The 19,679-nt window shown below is 40.0% G+C and overlaps 1 protein-coding gene across 1 annotated transcript; it reads right to left on the reverse strand.

The window, feature by feature from the left end:
• Positions 1–11,386: 11,386 nt before the first annotated feature.
• LOC115792266 (claudin-4-like) lies at positions 11,387–12,164 on the reverse strand. The gene has a single exon (XM_030746735.1). It carries the CDS (start codon positions 12,114–12,116, stop codon positions 11,490–11,492), a length of 627 nt encoding a protein of 208 aa, XP_030602595.1. The 5' UTR covers positions 12,117–12,164; the 3' UTR covers positions 11,387–11,489.
• Between the last annotated feature and the right edge of the window lie 7,515 nt (positions 12,165–19,679).

The following is a 19,679-nucleotide window of genomic DNA, read 5'->3' on the forward strand; positions in this document are numbered from 1 at the left end:
GGTGCCATGTCATCTGCTGCTGTTGGTCCACTGTGTTTTCTGAGGTCAAAGGTCAATGCAGCCGTCTACCAGGAAGTTTTAGAGCACTTCGTGCTTCCTGCTGCTGACCAACTTTATGGAGATGCAGATTTCATTTTCCAACAGGACTTGGCACCTGCACACAGTGCCAAAGCTACCAGTACCTGCTTTAAGGACCATGGTATCCCTGCTCTTAATTGGCCAGTAAACTTGCCTAAACTTAACCCCATTCGCTTAACCCCATCTATGGGCAATTGTGAAGAGGAAGATGTGATACGCCAGACCCAACAATTCAGAAGAGCTGAAGGCCACTATCAGAGCAACCTGGGCTCTCATAACACCTGAGCAGTGCCACAGACTGATCGACTCCATGCCAGGCCGCATTGCTGCAGTAATCCAGACAAAAGGAGCCCCAACTAAGTGTTGCATGTTGTACATGCTCATACTTTTCATGTTCATACATTTCAGTTGGCCAACATTTCTAAAAATCCTTTTTTGTATTGGTGTTAATATTCTAATTTTCTGAGATACTGACATGGCACACGTCAAGACCACAAACAGCAGTCATGACCCTTAAAAGCTCAATGTCACAAATGCGCAGTATGCCAACTGTTCAATGACTGATTTTGATAAAAATGATTTCATTAGACTGGCATAGCACCCAGTTATTAAATATGTGGCAAGATTTATGTTAAAAAAAAAAAAAATAGACATCATGTAGAATTAAAGTACATAATGTCCACTCCATATAAACAGTCAATAGAGCAGCACTTCTACATAACATAAGCTAACACATATCTTGCATATTAACAACTTACTGTTTGATGATGTCATGTCTTGAACAATGCTGGTGCTGAAAATCCCTTTAAAGTTCTGTTTCTGCTTCAAATTAATATCATAATCCTTTCTGTGTAGGCGTTTATTTGCAGAAAAACTTCAAGGCTTCATAAAAATTAATCCAAAAAACAGCAACGTCAGAAGTGTGCTGCTGAATCCTCTTCGGTAATCCTAATAGACTGGCTTCAGGCCTGGGAGAAACTTAGCAGGCAACTCCAAGACTGGAGCTTGTGATTGGTTCCATCAAGGAAAAGACAAGCTCCACCATGAATGCATTTTTTTTTTTTAAATGTCCTACTTTCTTTTTTTTCTTTTTTAGCATAATGTGTTTTAATATGCATTATTAATTCATAATATTTAAAGTCAATGAATCTTATACAAATATTTAAAAAAAAATATAGACATCATGCCATCCACCCCCCTCCTCCCATACGTGGTTTGATCCAGAAGATCGGGACACACCACAGCACTACAACACGGACTACAGCTGAACAATGACAGGTAATTGTGTTTGAAATAATTATTGAAGTCATTTTGATTTTGTTCAATTAAATTTAACGAGTTATAAATAATTTTTACCTGATATTCTTTGCTGAATTACCTGTTAATTATATTCACATTTTCACTCAGTGTGGTTTTTGGGAAGTGAGCTTAGCTTAGCTCTTAGCCAAGTCACTAGCAGCATAGCTTCTTCTCCCGTCCCTCCTGCACTTTCCTGCTCTGTGTCAGATGTTTAGTTACTCCACGGCCTCCTTTACAAGAAAAGATACTTGTAATACATGTAGCTTCGAAGGCCAGGCTCAGTAAATTGGAGACTCAGCTCAGCACTCTGAAAAATTCGGTAGCTAGTGAGGCCCCTGTAGTCGGTGAAGACCAAGGTAGCTTAAACACTGTTAGCTTCCCCAGCAGATCCTGAGCAGCTGGGAAAGCAGGCTGGCTGGGTGACTAACCCATTCTCTATCCGTTTTCTACACTTGGCAACACACCCACCGAGGAACAAACTCTTGTTGTTGGTGACTCTGAGAAACGTGAACCTAGCGACACCAGCAGCCATAGTGTACACCCAGGGGTGTTAGCAGGCCACATTCAAGGAAATGTGAAATTTGATTTTAATAGCAATATTGACTCCAAACGATCACAAACACATTATAATCGACAAAAACCCCCGATTATTATTAAAATGATTTAGTCACTTTCCATATTAGCCCTGATTTATTGTGCAACTGTCTTTGCGGCCTTAAAACGTTACGTAAGTGGCTGGCAACAATGCCAGCACTTATGCTTGAGCATTGTGTTAATTACCATTAATTATCAAGCGGGAAATCTACACTGTAACCTGACCTGCACCTCCCGTGAAACATCAAATGACGTCTGTTATGTCCCTACCAATCACGGGGCATGATTAGAAGGGAAATATCCCTACCAGTATTTGCTCCACAGGTGCTCAGCGCCACACAAGACCCTGATTGCACCATCTTGGAAACACTAAGGGGCTTGACACACAGGGAGTGACATCGCGCCCGCTCCATTCATTTCCTATGGAACTTGTGTGATGAGGCGACAATTGCTTGGCACAAGTTCCATAGTAAATGAATGGAGAGCGAGCGACGTCACTCCCCGTGTGTCGAGCCCCTAACAAGAACGTGTCAGCTGTCATTTATGCTTGGTACAAAAACAGTATAGTGTTCACATTATAGTGCATCTTTCTTTTGATGTTTGGAGCTTACAGTATGCTGTCATTTTAGGGTACCTTCACTCACGTAGTCACAGAGCATCCTTTACAGAACCGATCGATGAGACTTTAATCATGTGTACGTCTTTACTGGTTTTTGGTAGGAGTGTGTCTTCATGCTATCCCTTTGTTGAACTGCAGGTTTCTGCTTCAAATGTGGACATGACATTGCTGATGTCTCAGGCGCCACCGACCAGTCACTACTTCCTGCCTCGCACTTGATACCACTGCCCTCCACTGCAAATAAGGTACGTGACATTGCAACTACAAAGACAAACAGTTTATGTACTTACATATACTTTGGTCAGATGCCAACAAAATACATTCTCAGTACAGCGTAGTTATTGTCCTCTTATTCATATTCATAGCAGAAATTCAGACATCTGAACTACAGAAATCATCCATGTGGCAAACGCCTCAGGATACAAAACTAGTACAATTATTACCTCTTCTAGCAGCACAGTTCTTGGCCTGCTTCTGAATGTATGAATTCTTCAGTGTTCAAGTTGAATGCTGTTAATTGTAACTTATGGATCATAGTTGATCATTTTGTTTTGTCCCTTAGTTTATGCTGAGGTCACCGCCTGAACAGTGAATGTATGAGTGCACGTTGTAACCCAGTGGGTTTCTCGTGCCCACGTAGCAATATCCTGACATGATCTGATATTATAGACTTCTGAATATGGATGGCAAAGAGGTTCAGTCACACAAACGTCCCCATTTTGGATCATGGACTTTGTGTGTGTGTGTCGAGTGTCCCCGGTTGTATGGACAGGATTATTCATTTTTGATAAAGCAGTTCAGTCACACAAACGTCCCCATTTTGGATCATGGACTTTGTGTGTGTGTGTGTCGAGTGTCCCGTTGTATGGACAGGATTATTCATTTTTGATAGAGCGGCCCAATCATGTAAACATCCCGATTTTGGATCATGGGCTTTGTGTGTGTGTGTGTGTCGAGTGTCCCGTTGTATGGACTGCTTTATGGCTTAGTGTTTGAGCATGTTTAACTCTAAGGGGCTCGACACACGGGGAGTGAGCGACGTCACTCCCCGTGTGTCGAGCCCCTAACAGGAGCATGTCAGCTGTCATTTATGCTTGGTACAAAAACAGTATAGTGTTCACATTATAGTGCATCTTTCTTTTGATGTTTGGAGCTTACAGTATGCCAGGGGTCTTCAACTCCAGGCCTCGAGAGCTGGTGTCCTGCAGGTTTTAGATGTGTCCCTGATCCAACACACCTGAATCAAATGGCTGAATTACCTCCTCAGTATGCAGTCAAGTTCTCCAGAGTCCTGCTAATGACTTCTATATTTGACTCAGATGTGTTGAAGCAGAGACACATCTAAAACCTGCAGGACACCGGCTCTCGAGGCCTGGAGTTGAAGACCCCTGCAGTATGCTGTCATTTTAGGCTACCTTCACTCACTAGTCACAGAGCATCTTTTACAGAACTGATCGATGAGACTTTAATCATGTGTACGTCTTTACTGGTTTTTGGTAGGAGTGTGTCTTCATGTTATCCCTTTGTTGAACTGCAGGTTTCTGCTTCAAATGTGGACATGACATGGCTGATGTCTCAAACGCCACCGACCAGTCACTACTTTCTGTCTCACACTTGATACCACTGCCCTCCACTGCAAATAAGGTACGTGACATTGCAACTACAAAGACAAACAGTTTATGTACTTATATATACTTCGGTCAGATGCCAACAAAACACATTCTTAGTACAGGGCAGTCATTGTCCTCTTATTCATATTCATAGCAGAGATTCAGACATCTGAACTACAGAAATCATCCATGTGGCAAACGCCTCAGGATACAAAACTAGTACAATTATTACCTGTTCTAGCAGCACAGTCCTTGGCCTGCTTCTGAATGTATGAATTCTTCAGTGTTCAAGTTGAATGCTGTTAATTGTAACTTATGGATCATAGTTGATCATTTTGTTTTGTCCTTTGGTTTATGCTGAGGTCACCACCTGATCAGTGGATGTATGAGTGCATGTTGTAACCCAGTGGGTTTCTCGTGCCCACGTAGCAATATCCTGACATGATCTGATATTATAGACTTTTAAATATGGATGGCAACGAGGTCCAATCACACAAACGTCCCCATTTTGGATCATGGACTTTGTGTGTGTGTGTGTCGAGTGTCCCCGGTTGTATGGACAGGATTATTCATTTTTGATAAAGCAGTTCAGTCACACAGACATCCCCATTTTGGATCATGGACTTTGTGTGTGTGTGTCGAGTGTCCCCGGTTGTATGGACAGGATTATTCATTTTTGATAAAGCAGTTCAGTCACACAGACGTCCCCATTTTGGATCATGGACTTTGTGTGTGTGTGTGTCGAGTGTCCCCGGTTGTATGGACAGGATTATTCATTTTTGATAAAGCAGTTCAGTCACACAGACGTCCCCATTTTGGATCATGGACTTTGTGTGTGTGTGTGTCGAGTGTCCCCGGTTGTATGGACAGGATTATTCATTTTTGATAAAGCAGTTCAGTCACACAGAAGTCCCCATTTTGGATCATCAACTTTGTATGTGTGTGTCGAGTTTCCCCGGTTGTATGGACCGCTTTATGGATTAGTGTTTCAGCATGTTTAACTCTAAGGGGCTCGACACACGGGGAGTGACGTCGCTCCCACTCCATTCATTTCCTATGGAAATTGTGCCAAGCGATTGCCGCCTCATCACACAAGTTCCATAGGAAACTAGAAGCACTCAGAGAGCACAAACCTCCGCCAAGACCATAGGGTCACTGACGCTGCAATACGTGTATCTGAATACTGTGAAATAATCTTTCATCTTTCCCAGACAACAATAACCCCCTATGCCGCAATAGTGTGTTACCTCGACCAGATCGCGGCTCCCAACCGTAGTAGGGAGACCTCTGGTTTCTACTTCGCTTGGCTCGTGGCTGGTAACTATCTTGCTCATCCATGTGGGTCAGCTTCAGCAAGGCGGAGAAATGCAGCAAGTCGAAGGATTTTAGCAACAGAACTTTTATTCCTTTTTCCACCGCCACCGAACACACTTTTTCCCTCGTGCTTGTCTACCGCGCTAGCCCGCATACACACACATACACGGAGCAGAGAAAAGTGGGCGGTGTCTCTCAGCCTACAACATACAACCTGTGCCTTGAAATACATTTCCCATAAGGCTACATTCTTAAAGGGGAAGGCTCTGCCTGTATCCTGCAATAGTGAAGAATCTTTAAAAAAATTCCTGGATCCAGATCGTGATCCGGATCACCGCCAAAATTTAATCACTTCTTCCTCTTGTCATTTCCAACCACTCCACAAAATTTCAGCGAAATCCATTCATAACTTTTGGAGTAATCCTGCTGACAAACAGACAGACAAACAAACCAACGCGACCGAAAACATAACCTCCTTGGTGGAGGTAATGAATGGAGATCGAGCGACGTCACTCCCCATGTGTCGAGCCCCTAACAGGAGCATGTCAGCTGTCATTTATGCTTGGTACAAAAACAGTATAGTGTTCACATTATAGTGCATCTTTCTTTTGATGTTTGGAGCTTACAGTATGCTGTCATTTTAGGCTACCTTCACTCACTAGTCACAGAGCATCCTTTACAGAACCGATCGATGAGACTTTAATCATGTGTGCGTCTTTACTGGTTTTTGGTAGGAGTGTGTCTTCATGTTATCCCTTTGTTGAACTGCAGGTTTCTGCTTCAAATGTGGACATGACATGGCTGATGTCTCAAGCGCCACCGACCAGTCACTACTTCCTGTCTCACACTTGGTACCACTGCAAATAAGGTACGTGACATTGCAACTACAAAGACAAACAGTTTATGTACTTATGTATACTTCGGTCAGATGCCAACAAAACACATTCTCAGTACAGGGCAGTCATTGTCCTCTTATTCATATTCATAGCAGAGATTCAGACATCTGAACTACAGAAATCATCCATGTGGCAAACGCCTCAGGATACAAAACTAGTACAATTATTACCTGTTCTAGCAGCACAGTCCTTGGCCTGCTTCTGAATGTATGAATTCTTCAGTGTTCAAGTTGAATGCTGTTAATTGTAACTTATGGATCATAGTTGATCATTTTGTTTTGTCCTTTGGTTTATGCTGAGGTCACCACCTGATCAGTGGATGTATGAGTGCATGTTGTAACCCAGTGGGTTTCTCGTGCCCACGAAGCAATATCCTGACATGATCTGATATTATAGACTTCTAAATATGGATGACAAAGTGGTCCAATCACACAAACGTCCCCATTTTAGATCATGGACTTTGTGTGTGTGTGTGTCCAGTGTTGAGTGTCCCCAGTTGTATGGACCACTTTATGTATTAGTATTTGTGCTTGGTACAAAAACAGTATAGTGTCTTGCCGTTCACAGACTTTCAGCAACAATTACTTTAATAAGCCTATGTTGGGTGAAGCACAATTTCTCAGCTTTCAGAAAACGTTTGGATGTTTCAGATTGGAGAAACATTCGTGTAATTACCATAATTCAAATTACGCTTGCTCTGACATCTAAGCCGTGATATGATCAGTGTTAACCAGCTGTTCACTGCAATTAAGAGCAGGTAACAGGTTAATTGGCGGTGATCACCTTTGGTTAGAGGGTCAATCTGTTGAACTGATAAAATGAGTTTTTGTGCTGGACTGAATTCTAATACAGCGCCTGTTTTTGTCCATTGTGCACTAATTGGTTGTGTGTGGCTGAGGCTCGGGAAGTAGAGCAGGTCACCTAGGTTGAAGGTTGGTGGTTCAAAATCTGGCTGCTCCGGGCAGCCAGGAAAAGGAATTGCAGCCAGGAATTGAAAGTATAAGTTGCTCTCGCAAGCGTTGGAGTATGAATGTGTGTGAATGTTAGACAATTAAAAAATAAAAGCCCTTAGCTTAGTTACATAGGGAAGTGCTTGTACGAATGGGTGTGAATGGGTAAATGTAAAACGTGTTGTATAAGCGCTTTGAGTGCTCAGAGTAGAAAAGCGCTATATAAGAACTAGTCCATTTACCATTTATATAGTGGGTCACTTGATGCTTTATGTTGTTTTCCTCTTTATCTGCCCTGTGTCCACAAAGCTGCACTAATGCTATGACTGTAAGCACATGCTCAAAGTAAATCTGGCCCTACAGCTGTCATCTCAGGGTGACATACAGTTCATCCACACTTTGGCAATCACCCGCAAAATACTTTCTCTGGATAAATGTTCCTCTTTCTCCCTGAAATAACGTTTCTTTGAGATTACTGTCAATACCATGATATTCCAATACAATAGATCCCATTTTTATTGGCCAATTTTATGGTTACATCTGTAATTCTGTGTTTATTGATAATGGCTTTATCTGCATGTGTTACAGATTTATTATATAAAGCTGCATTTATTTTCTTCTTTACAGAATGAGTAGAAAAGCCCAGACACAAATGGACGTAGGAGAAGTGAATGCGGTTGAGAAACACCTGATGAAGTTCATCAGAACATTCATGGTTCTAGGCAAGAGCGACTGCATGGGTTTTTACAAACGGAAACACTGGCATTAAAGGATCGAACATGGGCGGATGTCAAAAACTATGTCAGAAACAGGATCACTACCCTAAAAAGACAGACAAGCCTCTAAGTAAGGACTTTGCTATCTCTGCTGTCTCCCATGTTCATAGTATTAATGTTCTAAACTAAGTTCAGTTAAGCATCACAATGATTTCTTGATGTTTAAAACAAAGTTTATGTAAGTTATTACATCACACATGTTCAAATTGTTTTGGCTTACAGGCTTCTTTTGTCTTTTTCTCAGTTTATTTTGTAGTTTGTTTTGCCTTTTTGTCAATAAAAGACAAGTGAGGCTGCAACAAAGATCATTCTCCTCAAACCTTATTCTCAGTGTATCTGCATGTATGTCACCTTCTTTTTGGGTGTAACATTTACTTGTCATAGTGCAACGGTTTGCTTTAAAGTAAGGTGCCACCCAGGTCTCCCTACTGATGTAAGATTTTACAAACCTGACAAAGCATGTAAGTAACATAAGGACTTAACAACCTTAAATACAGAATTAAAAACAATCTAATTCAGTCAGTTCAAACAAAGCGACCCAAAAAAGAACCTCCAATCTGTGTTTCCCAGTCAAAGCAGGCTCAAAACGAGAATGTGTGCCCAGCACTTCCAAACAACTTGTGCTAAAATTCCAACAACAAACAGCCAGCCATCCAGATCCACCAGGTTTAGCCAGCTGGTCTGACTTACTACACCAGGGTTAGTTTTAGGGTTTTCCACTTCAGGGAATCCTCGTCCTGGCAGTTTCTCCCGGCTGGGTTCCTGACATGAGGTTAAACTACCTGTGGAATTACTGAGTGAGGAGGATAAGTATGCCACATGTCAGGCTGAAATATGCTGTAAAGGACAGTTCTTTCAACTCCTATACTGGTATTTTTGTATGGCCCATAAGACAAGCAATACAGGGGCTGAACTCGAAGTGCCAAATCCATGGAATCCCACTGGTCTTCACATGGCAGGATGTGGGGGTAAGCTATAAAAAACAAACAAAACAAAACAAAAAAAAAAAAAACCCATGCATGTCTTAAAGAAGGGCCATTGGGCTGTCACAATAGATTAAACTGTCATCACGTTTTGTATATATTCAGTTAGTTCAGTTAAAATGATATCAGGTATATTTGTCCCCTGCAGTTCAAATAATTCCTCTTTGGGGAGGTAAGACCAAGCTCAAGGTATTGATTCTCTGAATTGCAAAGCACAAGACCCCAAAGATGAGTTGTGTCAGATTTGTGTATGACCCAAGTCCCCTAAGGTTGCTTAAATATCATATGTCCCCAATCTCAGGGTGAAAAATCAGACTGGACAAAACAAGCTCTAATCAAAAAACTAGTGTGATTTTTGTAATTGTCACATTCATTTACATGGGGTAAAGTTGTCAGTTTCTCTCTAAACCATGTAGAAATAGGTGCATCCCCAAAGGTGGGGTGTTGTGTCAGGTGACCCCTAAGGTGGCCAAAGTACGTATGTGTGTGTGTGTGTGTGTGTGTGTGTGTGTGTGTGTGTGTGTGTGTGTGTGTGTGTGTGTGTGTGTGTTAGAGGCATGCTCACCTGTTCCATGTGAATTATTTAAGACTGTGAAGAGTCACCAGTCGCAGCCAGATTGTTGCATCAGCAGCAGGTATTTTGTTCTGGCTCCATCGTAACTTCTTGGAACTGTTTTTGTTTGGAAGTACCTTTGCTTTCTGCACAGACTGCTCTCGTACGCTTCCTCTGTGAATGGGTGGATTTCTGTGTGTGTGTCCACCGACCCATCTGAGTATCCTTGTGTTTATTTCTGACTCAGTGGTTGCTACCTAAACCCTGTTTTGCTGGCTCCCTGTGTAATTTTCTTTCTGTCTCCGCCAGTGAGTCCTCCACTTCCTCGGTTTATGGCACCCTGATTGCCAGCCGCTTCATATTCCAGCTCTCACACTGCTAATCCATTTGCTCACTGTAAAATAAACTCACTTAAAATTACAGCAGTTGTCATGTCTGCCTTTCAGTTCAGCAAACTGGTGTAAAACTATGACACAATCTGGTCAGCTGCATGTGTTTACAATACCTGTTACAGTACAAGTCAGATGTTTGGACACTGGTACTATAAATAATAAATTTGTATTACCATATCATGCAAAGTTTAAATATAAATGTTTAAATATATTTATGAAGACATCCATTGTTTGCTTGAATGATACTAATGATGCAAACTGAGACTCGTTAGCAAATACATGGTGGAAAAAACCTGCTCTGTGACATTCATAGTTTCAGTGTAAACTCTTTAATTATTCATAACTTTGGGAGAAAATACAATCAGAATAACTAACCAAGTTAAGCAATTTGCTGAGTGGTGCAGGCGGCCCGGGCTTGCGTGGTCATTATCTGCGCGTCATCCCCTAAATCTCTCTCCCTGCTTTCCTGTCTGCCTTCACTGTTCACTATCCAAAAAGGCCAACAAATATCTAGTCTCAACTTATCTTAAGTGAAATTGACTCATCTTGGTATTAATGTTAATGATTTGGTGTGCAGGAAATGACACACTGATTGTGTCAAGTCTAGCGTTGCGCACATTTTAAAAAGTGCAACACAATATTTAATATTTTGAAAAAGTCGCTTCTAATCTAACTTAGTGCAACATTTGGCAGTATTTACAACAATAACATTTTAATGTCTCTTAAACAGAGAGCAATAAATTGTAAGCATTCAGATTCAGTTTCATCTCTGAGAAGAAGAAACACAGAAATACATGATTTCACATGCTCGTAAATACACAATTACATTTTTTATTGTAGAACTGGCAGACAGACTTGTGGCATCATGTTATTAGAATGGTCGGAGCTTGTTTGGATTCACTCCTAGTTTATACAGTAAGTGCTGAACAATGATAAAAGCAACAAATACAGCATGTTTTGCATACAGCTGAATTAAAAGCACAGGACAGGATCTCACGTTCTCATGAATATACATCCAACTTTGATCTAAAACTTTATTGGGACACAGTCCCAGAAACAGGAAAAGAAAATGAAACATATTTTGAAGAAACTATTAAAAAAAAAAGTCAAAGATCAGGCCTAGACTTAACAGCTAGATTGTATGCAAGTTAAAATATACATATTTTAAGACAGAAAAAAATCTGTCTTGGTGTAATAAACAACAATATAAAAGAAAAACAAATATAACTGTTGAAATAAGTGTAAAATATTGAGATTCAAAATACTGCACATGTAGTGTACAGTTGTTTTGAAGACAAAAAGAAAAGTTTAAACTTTGCACTTTTTAATTATTTTAATCATTTTTAACATATTGTTATTCTGCTCATGTAAGGCACAAACAGTAGGTGAAACGTTCATGAAGCAGACACGTACACTGCTGTATAGCTAGGCCTTGGAAACAGAGGCCTTGGAGTGAGCCTTGGAGTACTTAACCTCACATTCAGTCTCATCCTTGAGGGGACAGGAGGAGCAGAGGAGGCCTCCTCCCAGCAAGAGCAGTCCTGCAGAAGCCCAGCCGATGTAGAGCGACATGCCCAGCTCCCTCTTCTGAACACTGGTTAGGATAGGATTCTTAAAATCACTAATGATTGTGTTGGCAACCCAGCAGACTGGTATGAGCACAAAGATGCCTCCAGTGATGAAGATGATTCCAGAAGCTAGAGTCACTTTGCTCTTTTGCCTTTCATTCCGCACACAGTTGGTGCATTTGCCTCCAACAGTACCAAGCAGCATTCCCAAGAACCCGAAGACAATGGAGATGACAGTGAGCGCTCTGGCAGCCTGCAGGTCGTGAGGAATGTACAGCAGAGAATCGTAGACTTTACACTGCATCTGGCCTGTAGTCTGGGTCACACAGTTCATCCAAAGGCCCTCCCAGAACGTCTGAGCAGTAATGATGTCGATACCAATGAATTCTGTGACTTTCCATGCAGGGAAAACACAGGTTATGATGCTCCCCAGAAAGCCGACGGTGGCCAAGACCAAACCCAGAAGTTGTCTACAAGCAGGCATTATGATGAACCACTGATGAGCTCTGCAACAGTAAAGATAGCATGTTCTTGAGAGCTGCAGCAATTTATCTGAGATAACAGCTGAACAAGGGTTTTTTTGTTTTGTTTTTTGCTCACTCAGAGGGGAAGTGGGCGGTGCCTTCCAGTGTTGCCTCTAAGAGCTTCTGAAAAAATCAGTCTCCAAGATGAAGACGAATACATTTAATAAAATAAAAAATGCAAATAAGATGAATATGTAAATATGAATATGTTTAAAAAATTTCACAGGATCATTTGAAAAAATAATGTAAAATAAGTGTGCAAACAGTGGCTTACAGGGGATATATACTACTGTGTATGTATTTGTAAAAAATGTTTTGAATTATGTATAATTTTCTTTCCACTTCACAATTGTATACCACTTTGTGTTGGTCTTTCACATTAAATTCCAGTGAAATATGTTTATATTTATTTACTTTTGCAAGCCACTGTACATGGGTTACACAGTAAGCTCTACAAATAAGAAGAAGTTTAAATCAGTCGTTAGTAAGTGATCAACACTGAAAAGAAAAATGCCTCAGACAAGACAGTGGGAAAAAAGACAAGGAAATACTGAGAAGTCTAGACCCACGAAATCCAAACAGGAACAGAAACTCAAAAATACCACAAAAAATCTGAACATGAATCTAAAACGGAAACACAAGAAACAAGTGAAGACAAAATATCAAAGCGTGTGATGTAGAAATATCACAGATTTTAATCAAAGCATAACACTTTTAAACACCATATGAATAAAGATTATTATTATTATTAAGATCACTATATCACACTTTAATAGATGTTGTAATTTATTGCTTCACCTCTCTATACATTCATTTAATGGCTGCATCATAACATCAAGATGACAATAGTTCATGTTACTCAAACATCATTTAACACCAGTGTTTCCTCAGTATCTAAAACATTAACAGAAGTACATTTAAAAACTTTTAAATCTCCTCTAGAAGTAAGAAAGTTTGGCGGGTGGTGCACCATCCTTCAGTTCTCTGTAATGAGCTGTCTTGTAACTGTCTTGTGATCATTGCAAACTTTCACTTATTGTTATTATCCATGCTGAGTGCTGGATGTGTCCAGCAGGTCAGGCTGGTCTTTATCCTTCTTTTCACAGGCAAATAAGATAAGAGCACCACCGAGAAGCAGCTATGCTGAGGAGACCCGGCCAATATAGATGGAGGGCATCAGCATCAGCTAATGAAAGGTTATTGTAAAGTGAGATGAGATTTCTTCCTGATCAGATGACTGAAATCAGACAGACAGGGATGTGGTTGACTGGCTGACCTTTCAAATGTGCTTAGGAAGCTTTTTAACCGGGTGAAGTGGTCCAGAAATGGCAGCCATAATAAGAGCTGCTGTGGAAAGGTGCTTCTTCTTTTATTACCTCCTTCAACACAAACACTATCCAGATGTTCAACAAAACAGCATGACAGGTAGCACAGCTCATTTAAATCTGAATTATTATTGTGTTTTCCATTTCATGCCATGACCTGTGGATATGCTTTAAACCTTCACCAGCAGGCTGTTAAACCCACAGCTGAACTCTCAGCATTACGCTGGTGCTTTACCAGCTGGTGCTGGTGATTTATATCAGCTCTCTAAATCCAAACAAACCAGTTTGTACATGATATAATACATTATATATACATTACATAATACATTAATCAAGAATAAAGCATTAATAAGCAACAAAAACTTGTTTCACTGCAAATAAGGGGATCGCTTCATTTTATGACAGCAGATGCTAATATGGAGGTCCCATGAAGAACATTTGACTTTCAGAAAGACTGCATGTCATGGACTTACATGTAGGTGCATGAATGAGGCTCATCTTCATCACTCGATGCTGTCATTGCAGTTTGCATCTTTATTGACTGTCAGGGCACTTTTTTGTATGAGATGGCAAGTCGCTGTAATCCAGGCCTTTCCGCATGCTTTCACTAACATAAAAAAAAATATATTTTTCCTTTGGTGAAGCACTTAAAAGTTCACAATCTCCTAGAATCTGAAGTGGTCAACCAATATAGACACAATCATCAAAAGGGCCCCAGCAGAGGATGTACATCCTGCACCAGCTCAGGAAGTTCAGCCTGCCTCAGGAGCTGTCGCTCCATTTCTACACTGCTATAATCCATTCCAGTCTGCTCCCTGACATCCAGACAGACTACAACAGAGAGTGAGGGCTGCAGAAAAAAAAAATCATTGCTGCAGATTCGTTCTCAAGACTTGTAAAGTCCAGATCACTGCAGATTCATCACACTCTGGACACCCGCTGTTCCAACTCCTCCCCTCTGGTAGGCGCTACAGAGCAATGAATGCCAAAGCAACCACACATTAGTGCAGTTTCTTTCCACAAACCATCACTCTAATGAGCAGGTACAACGCTCATACACTGCCTGCAGTCAAACGTCCATCCTACCATAATGTATTCCATCATGTATTACACATATAAATATAAACATGCTGTATGTGTTGTTTTTGTCAGGTTGCTACTGGTGGAATTGTCTGTTGTCTATTTTGTTATGTACACTGAGAGAAAATATAGGACAGATATGATAATGTGTGACTGAGTGACTTTACTTCTGTGATTTTCCCAAATGTTTATCTGAGTCTGAAAACTTTGAGCTTCTGACTGGTTAGACAGGAAGTTTCAGACAGGAAGCTGGAAATATGTTAACAAAGACTGCACTATCGAATGGCTCTTTGTAGTTAGAGTAAGGAAGTTTGGTGTTTATGTGGGCGTTTGGCAGGGCTGAGGTTTAACTTATACTAATGTATGAGTAATACCTTATAAATAATAAACTAAGTATTTAATGATACCTTATTAATGCTTCTTTAAGTTTATAACTTTAAAAAACTATATCAAAGGGCATTAGTTCAGTTTGTATTTCTTATGGGTGTTGCGTCATCTCTCCAGCAGAAAAAACATATAATAAAACTAAAAAATGAGATTTATTCCATTTTATAGGGAGGTTGGGGACTCAAGAAACAGCTTAAACTCAGAAACAGTTTTATTGCTGACAAAACAGAAAATTACAACAACAACAAAAAAAAAAAGCCCAAAACATATGCAGGAAAGAGGTCAGGAAAACTAGATACCAGGAATCACGGGATCAAGGAACATGGAATAGGGAAACACACAGTAATGTGAGACAACATAACAAAGGGCAAGGGGAGACTCAGACAATAAATACACAAGGTAATTAGGCCAGGGGGAAACGGGCGACAAACACAGCAGGAATAAATCAGAGATAGCGAGACAAGGTAAGTTAAACTCAATAAGAGGCACATGAGACAAGACACCGTCAAAATAAAACAGGAAGTAACTAAGTAACTGTTAAACTCAGGGAAGGCAGGGGTACACTAAAACTCCTAGGATTAAAACAAACAGAAACAGGACAGCAAAGGAAGGTAAAACCAAAACTTAGAGAACCCGGGAATACAAACATGACAAAACTAAACACAATACCCAGAGAGAGACAAACTCAAAATACTCAAACTCAATATACTACAATAACCCCTTCTCAAAGAAATCATGAACCCACAAAACTCTTTATCAAGACCTGGGGACCATGAAAAAATCAAAACTAAAATGTCTAAAATCCCAAGCTCCCTTCAAGGTCACTTTTAAAAAAAAATACACCTTTGTATCAGTGAACCGAAAGTAGTGGAACAAAAGTAAGCTGAAACTATCCGCCCTCTTTTATAGTAAAAGAGAGGATTGTGTTTCCCTTGTCTCGGTCCAGTCAAAGTGGAGAGAAACCTGCTCTGTAATGACAATGAGCTGAAGATATTTAAATGATGTCTCTCGAAGAAAAACCTGACTCCAGAACCTGGTTTCCTTTAGTTTGCTGTGACGTGTGTTTGTTAAAGTATACCGGTATACAGTGGGTTCAAATATTGTCCCAAGAGAGGCAGCCCATGAGCTGCCTGTACATTTAAAGGAAACATTCAAACAATTATATACTAAAAGAAAAATGAAGGTTTTCAGGGTTTTATAATTCTGGAAATAGATTGAGTAGATTAAATGGTGCCTGCGTGAGGCCCACAGTATTACTAAGGATCACAGCCATCCAGCACAGCAGCTATTCTCTTGATACAGGTAATGTGTAAATACAAGAAATCTTATTTCTCTCTGCTTTTTACTTGCATATGATAAATAAAACTGAACCTGAACTGAAACGAAAAAGGAAATGTCAGATTTGCATTTATAGAAAACAGCGAAAGACATAAAAATGCAGCATATACTGTGAATTGATTGGATTGTCACAAAAATACAACAACGCTTTTTCCTTCTTACCCGGAAAACACATGGACAACTTCAATTAATTGGTTTCATTAAAAAAAATTAATAAAATTCTGAGTAAACATGGCACAGAGTGAGAGAAACAACAACAACAGTCTGCCTCAAGGTGCCTGTTGCAGAACTGATCATTTGTAGCACACGTCAAAGTTATTTGCCATACAGTTCAATAAGACATATATATTTCACAGAAATCTGCTTAATTTCAGTAGAGCGCAGTTAAAGGTTGACATAATAATGAATCAAAGCCCGAAGGAGCTGAAGTCGATCACAGTGAACACATTATTGTACATTTTCAACTACAGTGCTATCATGTATTGGCTACACAGTAATGTGTTCTCCAGCCTTGTTTTCTCTTCTTAATTAGCATCTGTAGGTGGTGCATGCACAGTACACGCTCCAGTAGCAGAAAAACCTGTTTGACATGCAAAAACCACTCTCCACTCACAACCACAATGACACTCACAAAACTGCAGCAGCAACATGTGAAACATTCTAAAAATACTTTTTAATCTCTGCTTCTCTTGTAAAGGTCGGAGCAATAGTTGTCATGGTCTCTGTATTATCCATGGTTCTGTTGTTGTTATTTAATGACTGGCACACAATCATAAAAATAAAAAAAAAACAGTGGATTAACATCAATCGCATTGTCGTCAATATTGAACCAGTTTGCTGCAGAATGAGGACTCAAAAATCAGGCCTACACTTAGACCAGTGGCTACACATTTTGAAGGAGTTTAAATAGAAACTTTGAATTTCACAAACATCTGTGTGAGTATCTTATGTTGGTATAATTAGCAACATGAAGGTAACTCCAGCAGAGAATCATAAACTTTGCATTGCATCTGGCCGGTACTCTGGATCACACAGCTCATCCACAAGCCCTCCTGGATGATCTGAGAAGTGATGATATTGCTACCAGTTAAGGTTGAGACTTTCCATGTGGAAAGAGTACAGATGACAATGCTCCCAACAAAGCCGATGACGGCCAAGAACAAACCCAGAACCTGTCTTCCACCAGCCGGCATGATGAAGCTCTGCCAATCTTCTCAAAGAGGAGAGATGGAGTGCTTTGGAGAGCTGCAGTCATTTATCTGTAACAGCTGAGCAGGAAGTGGTTTCTATGTGGGTTTTCTATGCACAGGAGAAGTTAATGGTAGCTGACAGATTGTCTACCGGTTCCAAGGATGCAAACAACATCACATATCATGAAAGAAAAGCCCACTGAAACTCTTACATAGCTGTAATATTTAAAAACAAAATAAATACATTTAATAAAGACTTGCAGTATTTGCTTGGATGATACTAATTATGCAAACAGGAACTTACCAATGCTGATCAGTGCTTTCAGATGTTGTAACACTGGGTTCAGCACAGTTTCCTCAACAACTGGCTCCCACTCAGATCGTCCTTTGATCCTGAGACCCTGCTTAATCCATATTTCTGTGAACCCAAATTGCAAAGATTTTGAAAAACTATAGTACCTAGCATTGGTTCATTAATGCGATACAGTATGTCTGAACATTCATATACAACATGTGAACACTACTGGAGTTCTTACATCCGTTTTTACAGCCATAAGATACAATTATGAGTGTTCAAATATGACTATGTTAGAAAATTAGAAGATGAACCTGGTATCAAAAATGTGGGTATATAAAAATATAGACTTTTCATATAATGGAACTTGTTTTGTCCCATATGATTCTTGAAAGTTTACCCAAAGTGCATTTTTTCTTTTAAGTTTTCTTCAGTGAATTATTAGATGATTATTAGATTACTGTGACAGATGAAACAGTCACAGTAATTATCATACAGTTATTACTCTATGTAACAGATATTAAACTGGAGTGGTTTCACTGCTGAAACTACAGGAACTTGGAAAGTATTATTGATATTAGTATTCATGAAAAGTTTTTGCATGGCTTTAGTAAAGACACTGAAATTCTGAAGGTGTCTGTTTGAAACTTTGTTTTTTGGTTGATTTTATATAGAATAAACCACGGTGAGCCAGTTAAATTGTAAATAGTAAATGTGCTGCTTTTGTGTAGCACCTTTTTTAAATTTGGGAGCAAGTTGGATTTCGGTGTCCATGGACTCAGCAGCATATAAAGGGACTGGGAAGCCAACCTAGCACTGTGTGGACAACCCAGCCAAACCAAATCCTGCGCAGCACCAAACCCACATTTTTGGATTCAGTCAGTATTCAGTTCAGTGTGTGGACAGCAAATATTCACTGAATGTACAGATGAGAAATACTGTATGTAAGAACAGCAGATAATTGTAGACTGCATGTACACAGTATTACCACACACCCTACTGCCCTACTCTACCTACCCTGCCAGCCACCATGATGAAGCACTACTGTTCTTTTCAAAGATGAGGGATGGTGTGTCTTTGAGGGCTGTGCTCATTTATCTGTGTGAGACAGCTGAGCAGGAAGTGGTCTGTATGTGGCTTTTATATTAGTATACTTTTAGAAGAAGTTGACGGTGGCTTCCTCACTTTCCACCTGCTGGTAACAATGTCCAAGTGCTTTTTCAAAGGGAATTGCTGGATTTCTCTACATCATACTGTCCAGGGCAAAGTGCCCTGAGGTTAGTTCATACACCCATCTATTTTCTTCTGCTTATCTTAATCAGGTTCTCTGGTGTGGGGACAGTGCAGACTATCTGAGCCGTCATAGTGCAAAAGGTGGGGTTGCCAGTCTGTTACAGGGTTAATGCAGCGAGAAAGATAACCATTCATACCTACAGACAATTTAGAGTCACCGTTTATTCTGACGTCCATGTCAGGATAAATGATGATTCCCACCAAAGATTTCTCACATAATTTGCACGTGACAGTCAGCCTGCTGTTCCAAGTTAAGAAATATAGCTCTGAAGCAGTGAACCAAAAAACAAAACAAAAAAAAAACAAGAATTGTGACGGTTATTTTTATAGATGAAGAGAGGAGTGGGTTTCTCTTGTGTCCTTTAAGTTAAAGTCAAGAGAATGGTGGTCTGTTAAAGCTGCTAAACAAAAAGACAATGAGCTCAACAAAGATATTAAAATATGATTTGGAAAGAGGGTGCTTCAGAGCTATTTGTAAACATATACATAAAATGAATATTAAAACACTTCTAAGCTACAGAGTCAGTTTTCAGGCTTTTATACTTCACACAGCGCACTGAGTCTCTGAGAGAGTTTGCTAATGAAAGTTCAATTTGGAGTTCACAACAAATAAAA

The sequence above is a fragment of the Archocentrus centrarchus genome, chromosome 14 (assembly GCF_007364275.1).
Source record: "Archocentrus centrarchus isolate MPI-CPG fArcCen1 chromosome 14, fArcCen1, whole genome shotgun sequence".
NCBI classification, from domain to species: domain Eukaryota; kingdom Metazoa; phylum Chordata; class Actinopteri; order Cichliformes; family Cichlidae; genus Archocentrus; species Archocentrus centrarchus.